Raw genomic sequence first — 18,775 nt, 5'->3', positions numbered from 1 at the left:
CCATTTTTATTCGTTGAACAATTTTGTCGGTTCATATCATTACTCCCTCGTTGGTTGCAGGTTCATATCATTACGCCCCCATTGGTTGCAAGTTAGCAATGTGCATTTAATGATCTTTGACTTTTTAAACCATTTAATGCACTTTGGTGATGTACGATCAATGTGGGCACCCTTTTATCCGTGTTTTACAAGGGCGCCCTTCAGTTTACAACCCCTATTGGAAGCGTCCTTTCATCCCTATTTTGCAAGGGCGCCCTTCAGTTTAGAACCCCTCTTGGAAAACAGTTCCAACACACAACTCTTTTTTTAACCTAGAGTTTATCTAGGAAGCCGGAGTGACGCCTTAAATTTTATTGATAAGAAAAATAGTTACAAGAAGAAATAGAACCTTTCCTCTAACCCAACAAGATATAAGAAGACGACTCACTTGTAGATGGACTGCACATTATAGAAACCTCTATAGATTGGAGGGTTGGGATCATCCTGTAGAGATGATTTATGACGTACAGCCTATTTATGGTGGGGTCCAACAAATGAACTAGCGGTTCCATTGCTGAGTTCTCCTCATTATCAAATCATGGTATTGCAAGATGTAACAGGTGCTTGGCCCATTGTTTGGCATGAGGTCAAAAATCATGGGAGATCTTGAAAATGCTTTTGATAATATAAACCAGAAGTTTGTTCGTAGAATCTGAACATCAAAGGTAAGAGTAGCTATGAAAAATCTGAAATTATGTAAGGCTAAGGGGCCTGATGATAATCCTATTGGGACTTGGAGATGCTTGGGTGATGTGGGTTTGGTTTGGTTAACTAGACTATTTAACAATATTTTGAAGACAAAGAAGATGCCTGATCAGTGGAGGAAGAGTACATTAGTACCTATTTATAAGAATAAATGAGATATTCAGAGTTACACTAATTACTGGGGAATTAAGCTAATGAGTCACACCATAAAGCTTTGGGAGAGGGTAATTATTTCGCATTGATTAAGAAAAGAGACTAAGGTGTCAGAGAATCAGTTTAGCTTCATGCATGAACGATCGACTATGGAAGCTATCTTCTTGATTAGGTGGTTAATGGAGAGATTTTAAAAAATAAAAAGGACCTTCATATGGTTTTCATTGATTTGGAGAAAGCATATGATAGGGTTCCTAGGAGTGTTATGTGGTGGGTCCTTGAAAGGAAAAAAATGTGCCTACTAAATATGTTGATGTGATTAAGGATATGTACAATGGAGCAGCAACTAGTGTCAGAATCACGGATGGCATGTCTAGTGAGTTTCCAATTACAATAGGATTGCACCAAGGATTAGCTCTAAGCCCTTATGCTTTTACGCTAGTTATGGATGAGCTTATGGAGGGTATCCAGGATGAGGTACCGTGGTTTATGTTATTTGTAGATGAAATTGTATTAATAGATGAAACAAAAGCTGGAGTAAATGCTAAGTTAGAGTTATGGAGGACTACGTTGGAATCCAAAGGTTTTAGATTGAGCAGGACTAAGACAGAGTATATGGAGTGCAACTTTAGTAATGTAAGGAGACGAGACGGGGATGTAGTAAATATAACTGGATAAGAGGTACCTAAGAGGGATATCTTTCGACATCTTGGTTCAATTCTACATAAGGAAAGAGAGATTTAAGATGATGTTTACCATAGAATAAGAGCAAGTTAGTTGAAGCGGAAGCTTGCCTCAAGAGTTTTGTGCGACCGTAAAATCCTTACCAAGTTGAAGGAAAAGTTTTATAAAACAGCTATGGGGCCAGCCATGCTGTACGGCTCAGAATGTTGGGCCACCAAGAAGCAGCATGTGCATAAGATGAGTGTAGCAAAGAGGCGAATGCTTAGATGGATGTGTGGCCATACAAGGTTAGATAGAATTAAAAACGAAGATATTCGTAGAAAGGTGGGGGTGGCACCAATTGAGGAGAAGATGAGAGAGCACTGCTTAAGATGGTTTGGACATATCCAACATAGGCCTTTGGATGCTCCGGTGAGAAGAGGCGACTCATGCTAAATTGATGTAGTAAAAAGAGGTAGGGGAAGACCAAAAACAAATTGGGTAGAAACAGTGAGAAAAGACTTGATAGCTAGGAACATAACAGAGAACGTGACCTATTATAGATTAGAATTGAAGAAAATTGTCCACATAGAAGAACTCAATTAGAGCCAAGATTAGAGCCGGGTAGATTCCTTTCACCTTCTTCTTGAAATCTTTCTAAAGAATTCATTTAGCTGACCCCAACTAGTTTGGGACAAAGACTTTGTTGAGTTGAGTTGAGCATGGTATTGCAAGATGTAATAGGTGCTCGGCCCATTGTTTTGCATGAAGTCCAATATTTTTCAAAAAAATTACACCGAGCCCCACAGCATAGGATGATCCAAACCGTTCATTTGTTGGCCACAACGTATATAGGCTGTAGACCATAAATCATCAGAATAGGATGATCTAACCCTCCGACCTTGAGGTTTCTATAATGTGCAGTCCCTGTACAGATTGTAGGGTTGGTATCACCCTATGGAGATTATTCATGTGCAAGGGCTGCACATTATAGAAACCTCAACAGATCGGAGGGTTAGGATCATCCTGTTGAGATGATTTATGGGTCATGTCCCGTTATGGCTCAACAAATGAACAGTTTGGATCATCCTATGAGGTGGGCCCCTGTACTTTTTGAAAAATACTGATCTCATTACAAGTTTGTCGGCATTGAGAGTGTCATTTTGATGGTTCGAATGCACCTTGATGGCTTTGACTAGTGGTGCAACTCGGGTCGGATTGGGTTGAGCTTTTGCTAAAAAATGAATTTGAATCGAAACCGATCCAATTTTGTGCTAAAAGCTCAACCCAAATTCCCAAAATTCAACCTGAGTTGCACCCCAAGCTTTTAGGCCAATCCATCCTCTTGTTTCTTTCTTTTTGCCTAGTAACAGGGGTTCTAAACTGAAGGGCGCCCCGGCAAAATAGGGATGAAAGGGTGCACCCATTGGTCGTATATCACCAAGGTTGCATTACATGGTTTGAAAAGTCAAAAGAATATTAGATGCACATTGCTGAGATGCAAACAATGGAGCCCCCTTTCATCCCTATTTTGTGCCCTTCAGTTTGGAACCACTGGTTTTCCAAATGCAGATTATTGGATAATAGAGTTATAAAAAAAATTAAATGACATTGTTTTTTGTGTCGTCAGGTAGTCATGATAGGGCCCCATCAAATGGACAGTTCGGACCACCCAAAAGTGGGACCCAATTTGTAATAGTACGAGTGCCCCGTTGTATGACAATGAAATTGTGCCCTAATGATAATTTGGGTGACCCATTTGAGCTCAAATCCCTTTCTCATTTTCTTACAATGCTTAACCGACAAAGAAAGACTAAGGAAGAATCAAGATGCTATAATTTTCCCAATCATTCTGTTTTCTGAATTTTCATATCACCCTCTCCTTTTATTTTGCCTTTCATTTTGAGAAAAATTTCTTTCTTTTGTTTTAAAAACAGAAAACAAGAAGAAACTTATACCCAAATTCATTATCTTCATCTTTCTCTCATAATTTAGGTTTTGAAAAATTAAAAAAAGACTACATAATTGCACAACCATGTTCTAATAATTACACCAACTCACCTTGTCTTTTCTCTTTTTAACTGAGTGCTAATAGCTTTTTGGGAATTGTAATAGCTTTTGACAACTGGTTAAATAATTAAAGATAGCACGAGGCTGTCTGATCATGAAAACATTGTATATCGATGCTACTTTTTTATTTTTTATTTTTTTTATTAATGGCACCCCTCTCTTTATTTTATGTTTTTATAATGGATTTGCTAGGAATTTCATGGAAATGCCTGTATGATTTTTATATTAATTTCTCTGTTCACAACTATTATTTTACTTAACCCATAAAAAAATGTATTATTTTACTTATTTAGAAGATTATATTAGTGGGCATAATATTCTAACTTTTTTTATTTATTTTTAATTTCTACACATTATGTAGGACAACCTAAGTAAATCCAATAGATGGTCCGATTTGAAATTGATTAATTCAAAATAGATCATGACCCAGATAATGAAAGCAGGATCCGAAGAACATTCCAAATAAGATTTGATCAATTGATGGTGACCTTAAACTTGAGGGCAGTAGGTTTAATTCCATCTTAACCTAGGTGCTAGAAAAGAGGGTGGAAATATCATTTCCTCCTCCTCAAATTTCCCATAAACCAAAAATCAAATTCCACACATTTGCCACATGGGGCACACCATTAGTCTGAAGATGTATTCGTGAAATAAAAAAAGAGAAAAAAAGTGGGCCTCTTCTATTATTTTTCAGTGAAGATGTATCGATGTTCTTTGAAGTTTGAACACACCAAACACTAACCGTATTGAAAACTCAGAAAAAAAAAAATAGAGGAAATATCTACTTTCCTTTGTTTGGTGAAAATTCATTGACTTAAACAGTAGGGGCACCGTTCTAAGTACTGTGACTTATTAAATTTATCACATTCCAATACACCCCCTACTGTTAAAGTCAATAATTCGGCACCGTTCCAAGTACTGTGACTGATTAAATTTTGGATCTCGATCAACACCGAAACCGAAACCGAAACCGAAACGTACGGAATTTCGGTTTCAAAATTTCGGCGAAATAAAAGATAAAATATTAATTTGTTATTCCTTTACAGAATTTCGGCTGAAATTACCAAAATTTTGGCCAAAAAAGACATGTCCAACGCCTGTTACCGAATTTCGGCCTAAGTTTCGGCTAAAATTTTAATTTCGGACAGGACTGAAATTACCTCCGAAACCAAAATTTAAAACTTGGTCATAAATATACCAGGATGGCTGGCACAGGGAAGAAAAGGGGGTGAATTCACAAAAAAAATAATTATATCGTTTTCAGTTTCCCGTACAAATTTTGGACCCGAAGTTGATTGGCAGCGATCCATAAATCATAGATGGCGCCTTTTAGATTATCCTAAACTAAGGGATTTGGTGAGTTTTTATTACATGCCGAAACCGAAAGGTACCGAAATTTCGGCCAAAAAACGACATTTCCAACGCCCGTTACCGAATTTCAGCCTAAATTTCGGCTAGAATTTCAATTTCGGACAGGATTGAAATTACCTCGGAAACCAAAATTTAAAACTTGGTCATAAATATACTAGGAGGACTGGCACAGGGAAGAAAAGGGGGTGAATATATCACTTTCGCAAAAAAATAATTATATCGTTTTCAGTTTCCCGTACAAATTTTGGACCCGGCGTTGATTGGCAGCCACCCACAAATAGTAAATGGCACCCTTAAAGATTATCCTAAACTAAGGGGTTTGGTGAGTTTTTATTACATGCCGTTTTAAGATGTGACTTTAAGATCTTGATGTCCAACAAATCATGATGCACAAAAATAAAAAGGATTTGAGATGGGGTACTGGTTCATTTGATTTTTTATCCAGACTACAGCTAGGGATGCAAATCGAGTCGGGTTGGGTCGGGTTGGCCTGCTGCAAATCAGGTCGGGTTGGGTCTGGTTAAGGCCAACCCGACCACGAGTTCCAACCTGACCCTGACTCAGGCGCGGAGGCACAGGGGCGAGGGCATGGCCCCCCATTTGACTTGGAAAATCCCTTTAAAGTTGCATGGCTATAAATGCATTCTTAGGTAGTTTAGTGGCAATGACCCTCGCCCCCAGGCCCCAATGACCAATGCAGGCAAGGGTAAGTTAGTCAGGCCCCCCCAACTGTAAATTCCTGGCTCCGCCCCTGCCCTGACTCGACCCGAGTTCCAACCCAATTAGGTTTAACCCAACCTGACTTGAGGAATCGTTTTCTCAAGCCCGACCCAACCCAAGATTTTAAGCTTACTAGAAAAGTGATAAAAAAAATGTCGTGTTTCACTCAGGTCAGGTTGCCCAAGCCCTCAACCTGAACCCGACTTGTTGGGAAAACTCAACTTGAACCCAACCCGAAGAATACCCAACCTGATCCGACTTTTTTTCGGGTTCAACCCGACCCGAGTTGCACCCTTATCTCCAGCATGCCTCTCCCAAGGTCTTCAGTACAGATGCTATGAAATTTATAAAGACATCAATTTAGAAATTGTTTTTTATATAAAATAATACGGGCAATGATAAATTCGCACCCCCTCTTGGATTATTGGCACCCTTTAACGTGAATTAATGTTGAAAAGCGTTGAAGTCTCCCACATACCCTCCTGTAGAGGGGTGCGAATTATCCTACAGGTGGTGCAAATTTACGTGAATTAACATTAAAAAGCGTTGAAGCCTACCTACCACATATGATTATCCTAGGGGAGGTGGGAATTTATGATCGCCCAATAATAATTATAGAGGAATTCTAAATAGAAATGTATAATTACTTTTTTGTATAAAAATCAATTTTTAAATACGTGTCTTTATCAATGCATTTTGCTCCACTTTGGTGACGTGCTAAAAGTCCAAGAACATTAATTGCATTTTATTGCACTTCGGTGACGTGCAACCGATGAGGGTGCCCTTTCATTTTATTTCTGCAAGGGTACCCTCGAGTCGAGCATTCCTTATAATTAGTTTTTAGGGCATTCCTCTATAGATGGGGGGCTAGGATCATCCTATGAAAATGATTTTTTGGGCACAACCTATTTAGGATATGGCCAATCATATGGACGGTTTGGATCATCCTATAGTGTGGTCCGTACAGTACTTTTTGCAAAATAAAGGACCATAAGGGCTTACACAGTGTAAAATCTCCTGGAGATTTATCCCTTGATGAGCCATGATCACATATTTTTTTAATCAGATGTTAATGGCCACATGATCCAACAGGGGCCACAATTTAGAGGGTTGCAATCATCCAACCACCCCATTTTTTTAGTTATGACCTATCAACGAGGGGCTCAAAAGATGAATGGTTTAGATCAATCATTAACGTGGGCCCAACCGCCTTTATAAAGACTTTTGGTATCAAGCTAAGCTTGCAACTATGGGTGGCAATGGTTCGGTTTCTGTTCGGTTCGACCCCCAAACCGAACCGAACCGAAATTTGAATCGGTTTGGTTTTACCAAACCAAAACCGAACCAAAACTGAATTTTCGGTTCGGTTTCGGTTCGGTTCTGCCAATTTTGCCACCCCTTACTCATAATAATTGGAAATATTCGGTTTCGGTTCGGTTTGATCCCCAAACCGAACCAAACTGAAATTTGAATCGGTTTGGTTACCTAATTTTCGGTTCGGTTCGGTTTAGGCTCGGTTCCGGTTCGGTTCAGGCTCGGTTCCGGTTCGGTTCGGCCAATTTTGCCACCCCTACTTGCAACCCACAGGAATTATCTCTTCCGACAAAAATTACCATATTGTAAAGGGGGAGTACCATTTAATTCTATGTTCGTTTGCACCAGTTTATACTATTCCGTGCCCTTATAAATGCACTTTGGTAGGGATGGACCAATGGGGTAGCCCTTGTAGCTGGCTTTTGCAAATGCGCCCTTCATTTTATCATTCTTCTTACCATCATAATAACAAATTTAATCTATTTTTCATTTTTTATCATCAAATAAAATACCCACGGCCACAAAGAAAATAAAAAACAAGCACCAAATTGGATGAGGAGGATCCATGTAAGATGAAGGTCTGTACTCTGTACATGCAAGTGGATCCCAATTTCACTTTTAGTCCTTAAAAGCGGCTGCAAAGCTCCATTTGTTTCAAACACGCTAAACCCATTTGGCTTCTCTACCCAAAAAGGCACAGAAGAAAGAAGAAAAAAAAAAAAAGGGTAAAGAACAAAAAACAGAGGAACAGCTGTTATATTCCTCACTTTCTCTTTCCACTTCTCTACAGCATCTCCCATTTCTTTGAGCTTCTACTCATGGGTTTTCAACCAACCATGAAAACCACCACCACCTCTTTGGTTTTTTTCTTGGTTTCTTTGCTACCTTTGGCCACATGCTCTGTTTCATATGACAGTAGGGCTATAATCATAAATGGGCAGAGGAGAATTCTCATCTCTGGTTCAATCCACTATCCAAGAAGCACTCCCCAGGTATCAAAAAATGTTTTTTTATGAGAATGTGGGTAATGGATATCTCTGCTTTTTGAGTTTTTAGCTTTTTTTTGCCCTTTTACTGAAATTTACCCCTTTTGTTGGATTTGGGTTCTTTGTAGATGTGGCCTGATCTCATTCAGAAGGCCAAAGATGGAGGTTTGGATGTGATCCAGACATATGTTTTTTGGAATGGACATGAGCCTTCTCAGGGCCAGGTATTAGATTGTAATTTTTATTTAATTTTTTGGTACTTCCATTTTTCTTAATTTTTGGTTGAGATATTTTTGTCTGTTTTTTTTCTTTTTAGTATTATTATTTTTGGGTTTTCTTTTCTTTGTGGTATTATTTTGAGATTTTATTTGTGGGGTTTTTTTTTTTTTTTTCTTTGTAGTATTATTTTGAAGGCAAGTATGATTTGGTTGGATTCATAAAGCTGGTGAAGCAGGCAGGCCTCTATGTTAACCTCAGGATTGGCCCCTATGTTTGTGCTGAATGGAATTTTGGGTAACTGAGAGCAAAATCATAAAAAGAAAGAAAAACATGTTTTTTTATGTGTTAATTTTGTTGTTTCTGATTATTTCAATTGGAAGAGTTCTGAATTTTTAGTTATCTGTTCTTTACCAGAGGTTTCCCTGTTTGGTTGAAATACATTCCTGGTATTAGTTTCAGAACAGATAATGAGCCTTTCAAGGTTTGGATCCAATACTTGAAATATCACTCTTTTTTGGTAGGTTTTAGATTTGTGTCTTGTTTGTTTAAGTATTTGATTGTTTATGATGGAATGATTATGAAGGCGGCGATGGCGGGATTTACCAGTAAGATTGTAGAGATGATGAAGGCAGAAGGGTTGTTTGAATCACAAGGCGGTCCAATCATTCTGTCACAGGTGAATTTTTTTTTATTATCCAAATAGTATTTGCTCCTAATTCAATGCCTTTTGAGGTGGGTTCTTGTTATTTTATTCTAAAGCAGACATCAATCAACATTTCACGCGAATTTAGGCTCTTTATCTCTTAATTTCACTGATGAACTAGGCCTAAATCAACAATTCACGTGAATTTAGGCTCTTTATTTCTTACTTTCACTGATGAAAAGTTGTACATATCCAAAGGGACCAAAACCTGATGGACCCCTCACTCTTTGCTTGGTTGCAGATTGAGAACGAGTTTGGGCCTGTGGAGTATGAGATTGGTGCTCCTGGTTGGGCTTACACACAATGGGCGGCGAACATGGCTGTCGGTCTCGGTACTGGAGTCCCATGGGTCATGTGCAAACAAGATAATGCCCCTGATCCAATTGTATGTGCCTCTGCATTCTACCCGTATCCCTATTTCCTTTCTTGTCATTTTGGTGCATCTTTCTTGGTAACTCTTAGTGATGCTTCAATTCTTAATTGGTTTTATTAATTAGGAGTGCAGCTCGGGCCCATTTTTGGGAATTCAGGTTGAGATTTTACCATAAAATCGGGTCGGATTTGGGTTTATGCCAATTCAGTTTTAGCAAAACTCGACCTGATCTGATCCAACTTGCACCCTTATTACTAATTGAGGTCCCACTGCATGTGTATGAGAATTTTTATGGGTGATCAAGAAACTCGAGACTTATATTTTACTTTTTTCTTTTTCTTTTTTGCTTTCTTGAGTTATCTTTTTTGTTTCTATCCTTGTGTCTGTAGCTAATTTCATGATGCCTTTTCCTAACTTTGTCTTGATAGAAATGATGTCTAAGCATACTATTATTATGTTTCCCCTATTCATATCTTATCATGTTCGATTGTTGATATTTGGATGCAGAAATTGGTTGTTTAAATTCTGACCCGAGAGAATAAAATAAAATTCTTGGAATTATTAGTTGGAACTCATATGCATATCATTTTTGTGTGGATTGACTGAACCTCTGAACATGGTTTTTCGTGTTTCTGTCAATCTTTCAACAGATAAACACCTGCAATGGTTTCTACTGCGATAATTTCTATCCCAACCAGCCCTACAAACCCAAGATGTGGACGGAAGCCTGGACTGGCTGGTAAGTGTTGCTTGTCATCATAGTTGTCAACCCGTGACTCGACTCGTGACTCGATTTCTTAATTTTATGACTCGTGACACGACTCGACTCGTGACTCGTAAGAGTTTTTGAAAAGAGTAGAAATGTAGTTGAAAAAAATATCATTATATCTCAAAAGATGAAGCATGTAAAAAAAATATAACCCAATTGCACATAGATAAAGCACTAAGCCAAAAATTTCCATCTATCCATCCATCCATAATATATACTAAGCACGTAACTTTCCAAATGTCATTCACCTTTTCCAGAAAAATTTTTCCTGGAAAGTATTTTCCCCTACATCATGTTTTGATCTTTTGATTGGGTGGGGTGGGGCCCATATTCTATACCCAAGAATAGCATGGATAGGGTCCACTATTTTACCCTTGATCTGATGAGCCCACCAACTCTATCCAAACCCATGCATACACCGTGGAACCAACTTTTTTTTTTGAATGGTTTCGACTAATTATTTTACACCTCATGCTATGATGGGGTGGGGCCCAATATTTAATGACCATGCCTAGGATTGGTGGGGCCCACTGTCTCTACCCAAACCAATGCAGAAAGTGGGCCCACCATTTTACCCCTAATGGTATTGACAAGGTGGTGTCCACTGTCCCTACCCAAACCTATGCATTTGACTGGAGCCCGCCATTTTACATCTCATGTTTTGATGGCGTGGGGCCCACCATTTACTAGTAAATAACTACATGCTTGTAACTTGCATGAATAAAAATAATTAAGTTTTAAGTTCTTATTCCAAGTTTTCAACCATCAAAGCAAGAAAGCCCAGGCCCAACAACTCAATTTGACTCGTATGAGTCATAGTTTTTTTACTCAACTCGGAGCGACTCGTAAGAGTCAGCAGATGACTCGTAAGAGTTTTCAACGGAGGTGACTCGCATGGGCGACTCGACTTGAAAGCCCGACAACTCGACTCAACTCGAGAGTTGACTTGTACGACTCGTAAGAGTTTGACAACTATGCTTGTCATGTGAAACAATCAATTGCTCCAAAAGCTTAAGCTGTTAGAGTCGGTGTTATTTAATCATTTATACTTCAACACTCCCCCTCACATGTGGCCCCTCTTTTCTTTGGGTTGGCCTAGCCCATTTGGCCTGTCTTTTGGGTAGGCCATACAAGTGGATTTTTAATATCAAGGAGTTTTGGGTCCTGAACCAAGGACCTGCCGTGTAACAATATCTCTAATACCATGAGAAAGGGAAACAACCAATTATTCCAAAACTATAATTTGTGGACACAGACACGAGTGTCGCGTGTCGACACAGACACGGAGTGTCATACACGGCAAACCCCCAAAATTTAGAAACAGGGACACAACTAAAATAGAAAGTATATATATGTGATACAACAACAAATATTAGTTAAAGAAGAGCGAAAAAATTGTTTTATAATAAAAGAAGAGTTAATAATAAAAAAGGTAAACACAATATGCAATAATAAAATAGAATGTCACACTTGACACGGCACGAAAATGTGTCCACACACCCACATTAAGTCTAACATTTATAGCAGTACATTTAAAAGTGTCCAAATGAGTATCGACACGGGTGGACACGCATGTCATGTCGGACACGGCAGGACACGTGCGTCAGTAATAAATTCAAAGTGTTGGCTAAATCATAGCTCCAAAAGCTTAAGCTTCAACATGTCGCCGTGTAATCTCCTGAATTTCAATACCAGATTAACTTTCCATTCCGACTACTTATAGTTAAGAACTCTAACTCAGTTGAGATTTTCAGAGCTCGTTATCTCTCCTTTTTCTGTTCATTGCACTTGCAGGTATACGGAGTTTGGTGGTGCAGTCCCTCACCGACCAGTTGAAGACCTGGCGTTTTCTGTTGCAAGCTTCATTCAGAAAGGCGGGGCATTCATTAACTATTACATGGTAACTAGCAATCACGAAATATTGGATATTAATCTTCGTTCTTACATAAAGTCAATTGAAAATTATTTTCATAGAAGCTTAACTCAGACCTCTAACTAGATTTATCTTTCCTTGTGAAACTTCAGTACCATGGAGGAACAAATTTTGGCCGAACAGCTGGTGGTCCTTTTATTGCTACAAGTTATGACTATGATGCTCCACTTGATGAATATGGTATGTGAAATTTAGTGCCATATATTTATCCCCCATTCCCTTGTGGGAAACAGTTTATGTTGCAGTTTTCCTATTCCATATAAATGTACTGGAACTGATATAGAAGGGACCTTGCCCTTCATCCTAGATTCATCTGCTATTGGTATTCGAGATCGAAGCTGCACCTTTTTGAAGTTATGCGCGAAACTGCGAAAGGAACTTCTATTAAATAAACCACAATTCTTTTCTACATAGAGATATCTCCCATGTCTTGGTGACTGGTTTCTTTTTCTTTTCTAGGACTACTAAGGCAACCTAAATGGGGCCATTTGAAAGATCTGCACAGAGCCATCAAAATGTGTGAACCGGCATTAGTTTCTGGAAACCCCACAATTACATGGCTTGGCAATTATCAAGAGGTTTAGCTCACTTCGAACTTTTTCATATCTTCGGATAACATACTAGCCTGGAGTAATTTAGGACTGAGAATTTAATATTTGCTGCCCAGTCCCATGTCTTTGAGTCACAATCAGGAGCTTGTGCCGCATTCCTTGCGAACTATGATCAAAAAACTTTTGCAAAAGTGGCATTTCAAGGCATGCATTATAATCTTCCACCATGGTCCATCAGCATCCTCCCTGACTGCAAAAACACAGTTTTCAACACTGCAAGGGTGAGGAAGGCTTTAGTGAATTGAATTTCACTTGTTCTTCCACACGTTCAAATAAACTCACAGCTCATTGTATCTCTATACAGGTTGGTGTACAAACCACTCAGATGATAATGACACCCGTAAGCAATGATGGTTTTTCTTGGGTGTCATACAACGAAGAGACTGCTTCCTATGATGACGATTCAATCACAACCGTCGGTTTGTTGGAGCAGATAAATGTTACGAGAGATGTGACTGACTATTTGTGGTACATGACAGAGTGAGTATCAAATCTGTCATGGTCTTTGAATTCTTTATGAACAAAGTTTCATGTTAGGAATTATCTCTTATTGATATCATCCTCTCTCCAGTGTCACAATAGACCCAGATGAAGAATTTTTAAAGAATGGCAAGTACCCTGTACTTTCCGTGTTATCGGCAGGCCATGCTTTACATGTTTTTATCAACTATCAACTATCAGGTAGGTATTGTGATTTATAAAAATGCCCTTCCATGAGTCGACAAAGAATACTTACGGCCACTAGCTTTTTATTTCCAAAGGAATTGTTAATTACTAAACCTTTGTTTGTTGTTTGGCAGGAACTGTTTATGGAAGTTTAGAGGACCCAAAACTAACATTTACTGGCAACGTGAATCTGTGGGCGGGTAGTAACAAGATTTCACTTCTAAGCATAGCTGTTGGCCTCCCGGTTAGTTCGATTTCCTAGTCGGGTATGTTTCATTTTCTATGAAACCATGTACTTGCGGACAAATTTTTACTCCGAGCCTTTCATTTGGTGGGTTTAGAATGTGGGATCGCATTTTGAGACTTGGAATGCTGGGGTTCTTGGTCCTGTTATGTTGAATGGTCTCAATGAGGGAAGAAGAGATTTGTCATGGCAGAAATGGTCATACAAGGTTTGTCTTATTCTCAATTACTCTGTGTTTCCTTTCATTTCAAAAAAGAGCTGCAAATATCAATTCAGATGATCTTCTGCAGATTGGTTTGAAGGGTGAAGCTTTACAACTTCATTCACTCAGTGGAAGTTCCTCAGTTGAGTGGGTAGAAGGGTCATTAGTGGCTCAAAAAGAGCCACTAACATGGTACAAGGTGCTAGCCTCGAACTTTATTTAGGGATAAAGTATGAATTCTTAAATATCTCTAATTAGTAAATCAGGACATGACTTCCTTTCTAATGCTTTCAGACTACCTTCAATGCACCAGCCGGGGAGGATGCCTTGGCTTTAGATATGGGTAGCATGGGAAAGGGACAAGTATGGATAAACGATCAGAGCATAGGGCGCTACTGGCCTGCTTATAAAGCAGATGGCAGTTGCACCAATTGTAGTTATAGCGGAACATACGATGAGAAAAAATGTCAGACTAATTGTGGGGAGTCCTCCCAGAGATGGTAAGAGGGCTGATTTCTTTCTGTAACAAGTTTAGAGTGAACATTATAATGCTTGTGAACTTCAATGAACTGATAGACAAATATAAATCACAGGTATCATGTCCCTCGTTCCTGGCTAAATCCAACAGGGAATACGTTGGTTGTGTTAGAAGAATCGGGTGGTGATCCATATGGAATTTCTTTGGTAAGAAGAACAGTAGGAAGCGTTTGTGCCGATGTTTCTGAATGGCAGCCAACACTGAAAAATTGGCATATCAAAGTCTATGGGAGACCCGAGAGACCCTTAAGGCCCAAAGCCCATCTATCATGTGCCCCTGGACAGAAAATCTCATCCATAAAATTTGCCAGTTTTGGGACTCCACAAGGAGTATGTGGAAACTTTTGGGAGGGAGCCTGTCATGCCCACAAATCATATGATGCTTTCGAAACGGTATGTGGCATTCTTCTTTTTATCAGTCCATTGCATGTCTTTGAGGACAAAAAACGATCAACCCGACTATAACAGCAAACATGCTATCAACTTTGGCATGGTGATGTGAAATGTAGTTGTATCTTTCTCTTCTAGTGTTTTCGAAAATTTAACACAGGAGAATCTATTGCAGAATTGCGTTGGGCAGCAATGGTGCTTTGTTACCATATCCCCAGAGGTTTTTGGTGGAGACCCATGTCCTAATACCATGAAGAAGGTCGCTGTCGAGGCCATCTGCCAGTGAAGGGCATGAAAAACCCCAATAAATTAAATAAAGAAGATGATACCATATTCGTCTTTTATATACATACGTACATCCACACTTCAAATACAGATTCGGGGTTCATTTTTTTTGCACACATGCAAGATTGGGGTCATTGGTTTTGAGACAGTGGTGAAGTTGTGGTAATTGCAACACACTCTGAAGCCAAAAAACCCATAGATTAGCTGGTTAGTGAGAAGAAGCTTCTGCACATACATTACTGTTTGTTAAATACAGCTTGTAAGTACAAAGATGGAAGGATCTTTGACTGGAACACGAGACTACAGATTTTGCATCCATGTGCAATTAGAGGTTATGTCAGTGGATCCGAGAGCCTATTTTAAGGGCCTTACAATATGTATTTGGTAAGTTAGAAGCCCCGAGAAACTTTGTAAAATCTCAGAGAATGTAGAGAGGAGGGAGAGAAATGTATTGATTGTATGGTTTCTTTGAAAGGGAATTCCCCCTTCTCCACCTCTGCTGATCTTATGCTGTCTGAGCTTCGTTTTCTTTTCTTCCTCGCTTCCTTCCGGGCACAATAAAAAGAGTCACATGGAGCAGTTCAGCGCTATGTTAGAAAAGACAAGCTTTGAGGAGAGGACTGCAAACCCTCAAGCAGTTGTGACGAGGATCTAGAAGCCCATGGGGCCAGTAAGTGGCATATTTGTCCAATAGGAGTTTTAGGAATTTTATTTCCGTGTTATTTAGTTTTAGAAATTTTATTTTCATGATTATTTCAATTGCCTATGTATAGGCATGATGTATGGGACTTTTAGTTAGCTTTGGAATAATATTGATTTTTCTCACCTCTAATTTTTCTCTTCCTCCCCATTTTCTCCTTTTCTTCCCTGATCTCTTCCCTCTTATTCCCCTTCTTTCTTCTTCTTCTCTTTTTTCCTCTTTCTTCTGTTTCTCTTCCTATAGCATGCATCAAGTTGCCTTGCCTTTTGAGTAGGGCAGGAACAGCAAGCTCTTGGCTTGCAAAGAAAAGGTTATCTTATGTAGCCAGCCCTTTTGGCTAAGCAGTTGTTTGATTGCTTTGTTAGACTTCAGAGTATGCACCCAAGCTCAAAGGTACGTTCGGAAAACAATAAATGCTTATGGTGTTGGGCTGTTGTCATTGTTTGGTCCTGAAGTTAGAACAGTCAATAAACTCATGCTCAAAAGTGTTTGGATTGTCTACTTCTCTTGCTTATGTTGGTATCATTTTTTATTTCTCCATTTATTTATTATTTATTTATTTTTCTCTTGTCTCATCATCTGTAGGGGTGGCAAAATTGGCCGAACCGAACCGGAACCGAGCTGAAACCGAACCGAAAATTCGGTTTCGGTTTGGTTAAACCAAACCGATTCAAATTTCGGTTTGGTTCGGTTTGGGGATCAAACCGAACCGAAACTGAATATTTGCAATTATTATGAGTAAGGGGTGGCAAAATTGGTGGAACCGAACCGAAACCGAACCGAAAATTCAGTTTTGGTTCGGTAAAACCAAACCGATTCAAATTTCGGTTTGGTTCGGTTTGGGGGTCAAACCGAACCATTGCCACCCCTAATCATCTGCCAAGATAAAAGCTTAAATGTATGAATCAAATACAGGTTCAGATCACATGCAAAATTCCAAACCATCAGGTGATACAGTATACATCTCACGATTTACTTGACTTTCATGGCCTTCAACTTCATATGGCCTTTTACTTTGGTGAGTGCTAAACATGACCCTTGAAGTTCACCATTACCTCTCCATATCTACAAGCATACAGAAGGTTCATGCTTCTTTGCAAGGATTTCAAACTTCTTCATGGTGTCCATGCTCGTTTTGGAATACAGATTTGAAGTTGTATTTATTGCTCACTACTAATAAATAAAGACAGCAAGTTTGTAAGCAATTTCCTTAAGATTGAGATGTGACCTGAGTACCCTTCTGTCTTCCTTTCAATTTCATGCCCCAAAACCTCTCCATTAACACTAACTAATAAGCCAAGGATTGTACACATCCCTGAGAAATTCTGGGTTTCTCTTTCTGCACTCCAAATTACCAAACTATGAGAATAGCCACCTGACTAAAAAGCAACACTCCGACAACCTAATGCAAATGACAAGACTAGCTAGATTAGCAAGTTCTGATCTTACTGAAGTCTTTTTCTGTGGGTAAGCTTAGGCTTGTCAGAAGTCACAGAATCCTTTCAATTTACCCTACAATGTTGTGTGCATATAATAGTTTACAATGTTGGACACAGTTTTACCTTGAGTTCTTGTCCAAGCTTTTAAACACAAAAATGCTACTGCCCCCTACCAAAACACCTTCTACGTTACCCTATAGCTTACAAATAAAAATAAAAACACTCTTTTTTTGGAGGGAGTACTAGGGAGGGTGGGAGATGAAGAGACCTGAGATTGTATGCTGAGTAGACTTTCATTTTGATTAGAGTGTTCCTTTTCCTTATTTTTCAGCCGCCACTCACACATCCGGCACTCATGTCCTCTAATTCTCTTCATTTCACACATCCTCCTTGCCCCTTTCCCACCGCTTGATAAACCAATATTCCATGGAAAAGATACGAAAAGATAGATCTCATCATGGGAATATGAAATGATAGAGATCAAGATCGGAGCCCATTTGCTATCGCTCTCTATCTCTCTCCATATTTAGCTAGATGGAAAGAAATTCTATTAAGTTTCATGGATTTGCTATCGCTCTCTATCTCTCTCCATATTTAGCTAGATGGAAAGAAATTCTATTAAGTTTCATGGAAAGAAATGTAGGTCTTCCAATTTATACTAAGAACAGCAGAAGAACAAATGTAAAATCTCACAATTTTATATTAAGAAGAGCACAAATTTGTGGTATTGCATCGAAATCTAACGAAAATGGAAATTGACGAAGCATGTACACTTCACTCGTGTGCCAAAAAGAGGAGTAGAGAAGAGGAAATATGAAGAGATTGAAGAAGGAATAATACCATTTTGTCGGCTAAAGATTGACAAACCAAGAATGTATTCTTCACCCTTCCAAACCTCTGAATTCACCATTTTTTACGTAAGAAAGAAATCCAACTTCTTGTAGGTTTGATGTGTGATTCTTGGGCTCTTGGATTTGGGGACAGAGAGATGTGGCTGAACTTATGGGATTTCCTAATATACGTTTTTAACCCTACAAAAGGACAATTTGCATATTAAACCTCTTTTAGGAAAAGAAAACTTTGAAACGACTGAATTTATGGGATTTACTAAATATTCCTACGTTAAAACAGCTGAGTATCCTACATCTTAGAGGAGGGGCTGCCACGGTTATTAAGTATCATTTTACATTATACTAATGGGCACTTATTTGGAAAGAAACGTCATGACGCCTTGAGTAATTACTGAAATAAATGGAAATGGTAACGTATAGGCTAGAATTGATTGGGTATAGAAGAACAGGGTATCGGAGGGTGCCACATGGCACCACCACAATTTGTAGGATTCCGCTTTACTAATATATATAGGATGGATAATGCGGGATCAAACCCATGAACTTAAGATTGGGCCTAAAAAAGCATTCTTACTCTCTTGTTTTGATAGTGACACTTCATTCCCTCTTTTGATAATGGCACTTCATTTTTAGAGAAATTAAATGGTGGCCGACCGTGAAATTTACAAGGGCAGCCCTTGATTTTTTCATCAAGACTCTGCCCTTGATTTTTGACACTTTGCCCTTGTAAATTTCACAGTCGGCCACCATATAAATTCTCTCATTTTTAAACATGCATTTCAATAGAAATGTGGAAGGGTGTAATGAACACCAACGAAAGAACAACAATACA

General features: G+C 38.9%; 1 protein-coding gene across 1 annotated transcript; it reads left to right on the top strand.

Annotated features, from left to right (window-relative positions):
- Window positions 1–7,567: 7,567 nt before the first annotated feature.
- LOC143845617 (beta-galactosidase-like) lies at window positions 7,568–15,778 on the top strand. Its single transcript, XM_077353999.1, has 19 exons — window positions 7,568–8,027; window positions 8,150–8,245; window positions 8,422–8,534; window positions 8,655–8,721; window positions 8,824–8,916; window positions 9,185–9,328; window positions 9,967–10,055; window positions 11,880–11,985; window positions 12,111–12,198; window positions 12,478–12,596; window positions 12,686–12,850; window positions 12,934–13,109; window positions 13,201–13,310; window positions 13,430–13,539; window positions 13,637–13,747; window positions 13,830–13,940; window positions 14,036–14,241; window positions 14,335–14,671; window positions 14,844–15,778. The coding sequence occupies exons 1-19, from the start codon at window positions 7,854–7,856 to the stop codon at window positions 14,952–14,954; spliced, it is 2,526 nt and encodes an 841-aa protein (XP_077210114.1). The 5' UTR covers window positions 7,568–7,853; the 3' UTR covers window positions 14,955–15,778.
- Window positions 15,779–18,775: the final 2,997 nt, after the last annotated feature.

The sequence above is a fragment of the Tasmannia lanceolata genome, unplaced genomic scaffold, assembly GCF_043159265.1.
Source record: "Tasmannia lanceolata isolate RefF3 unplaced genomic scaffold, GAP_Taslan_0.1 ptg000015l, whole genome shotgun sequence".
Taxonomy (NCBI): domain Eukaryota; kingdom Viridiplantae; phylum Streptophyta; class Magnoliopsida; order Canellales; family Winteraceae; genus Tasmannia; species Tasmannia lanceolata.
The sequence above is the reverse complement of the archived record's forward strand: the minus strand, read 5'-3'. Positions and strand labels throughout refer to the sequence as shown.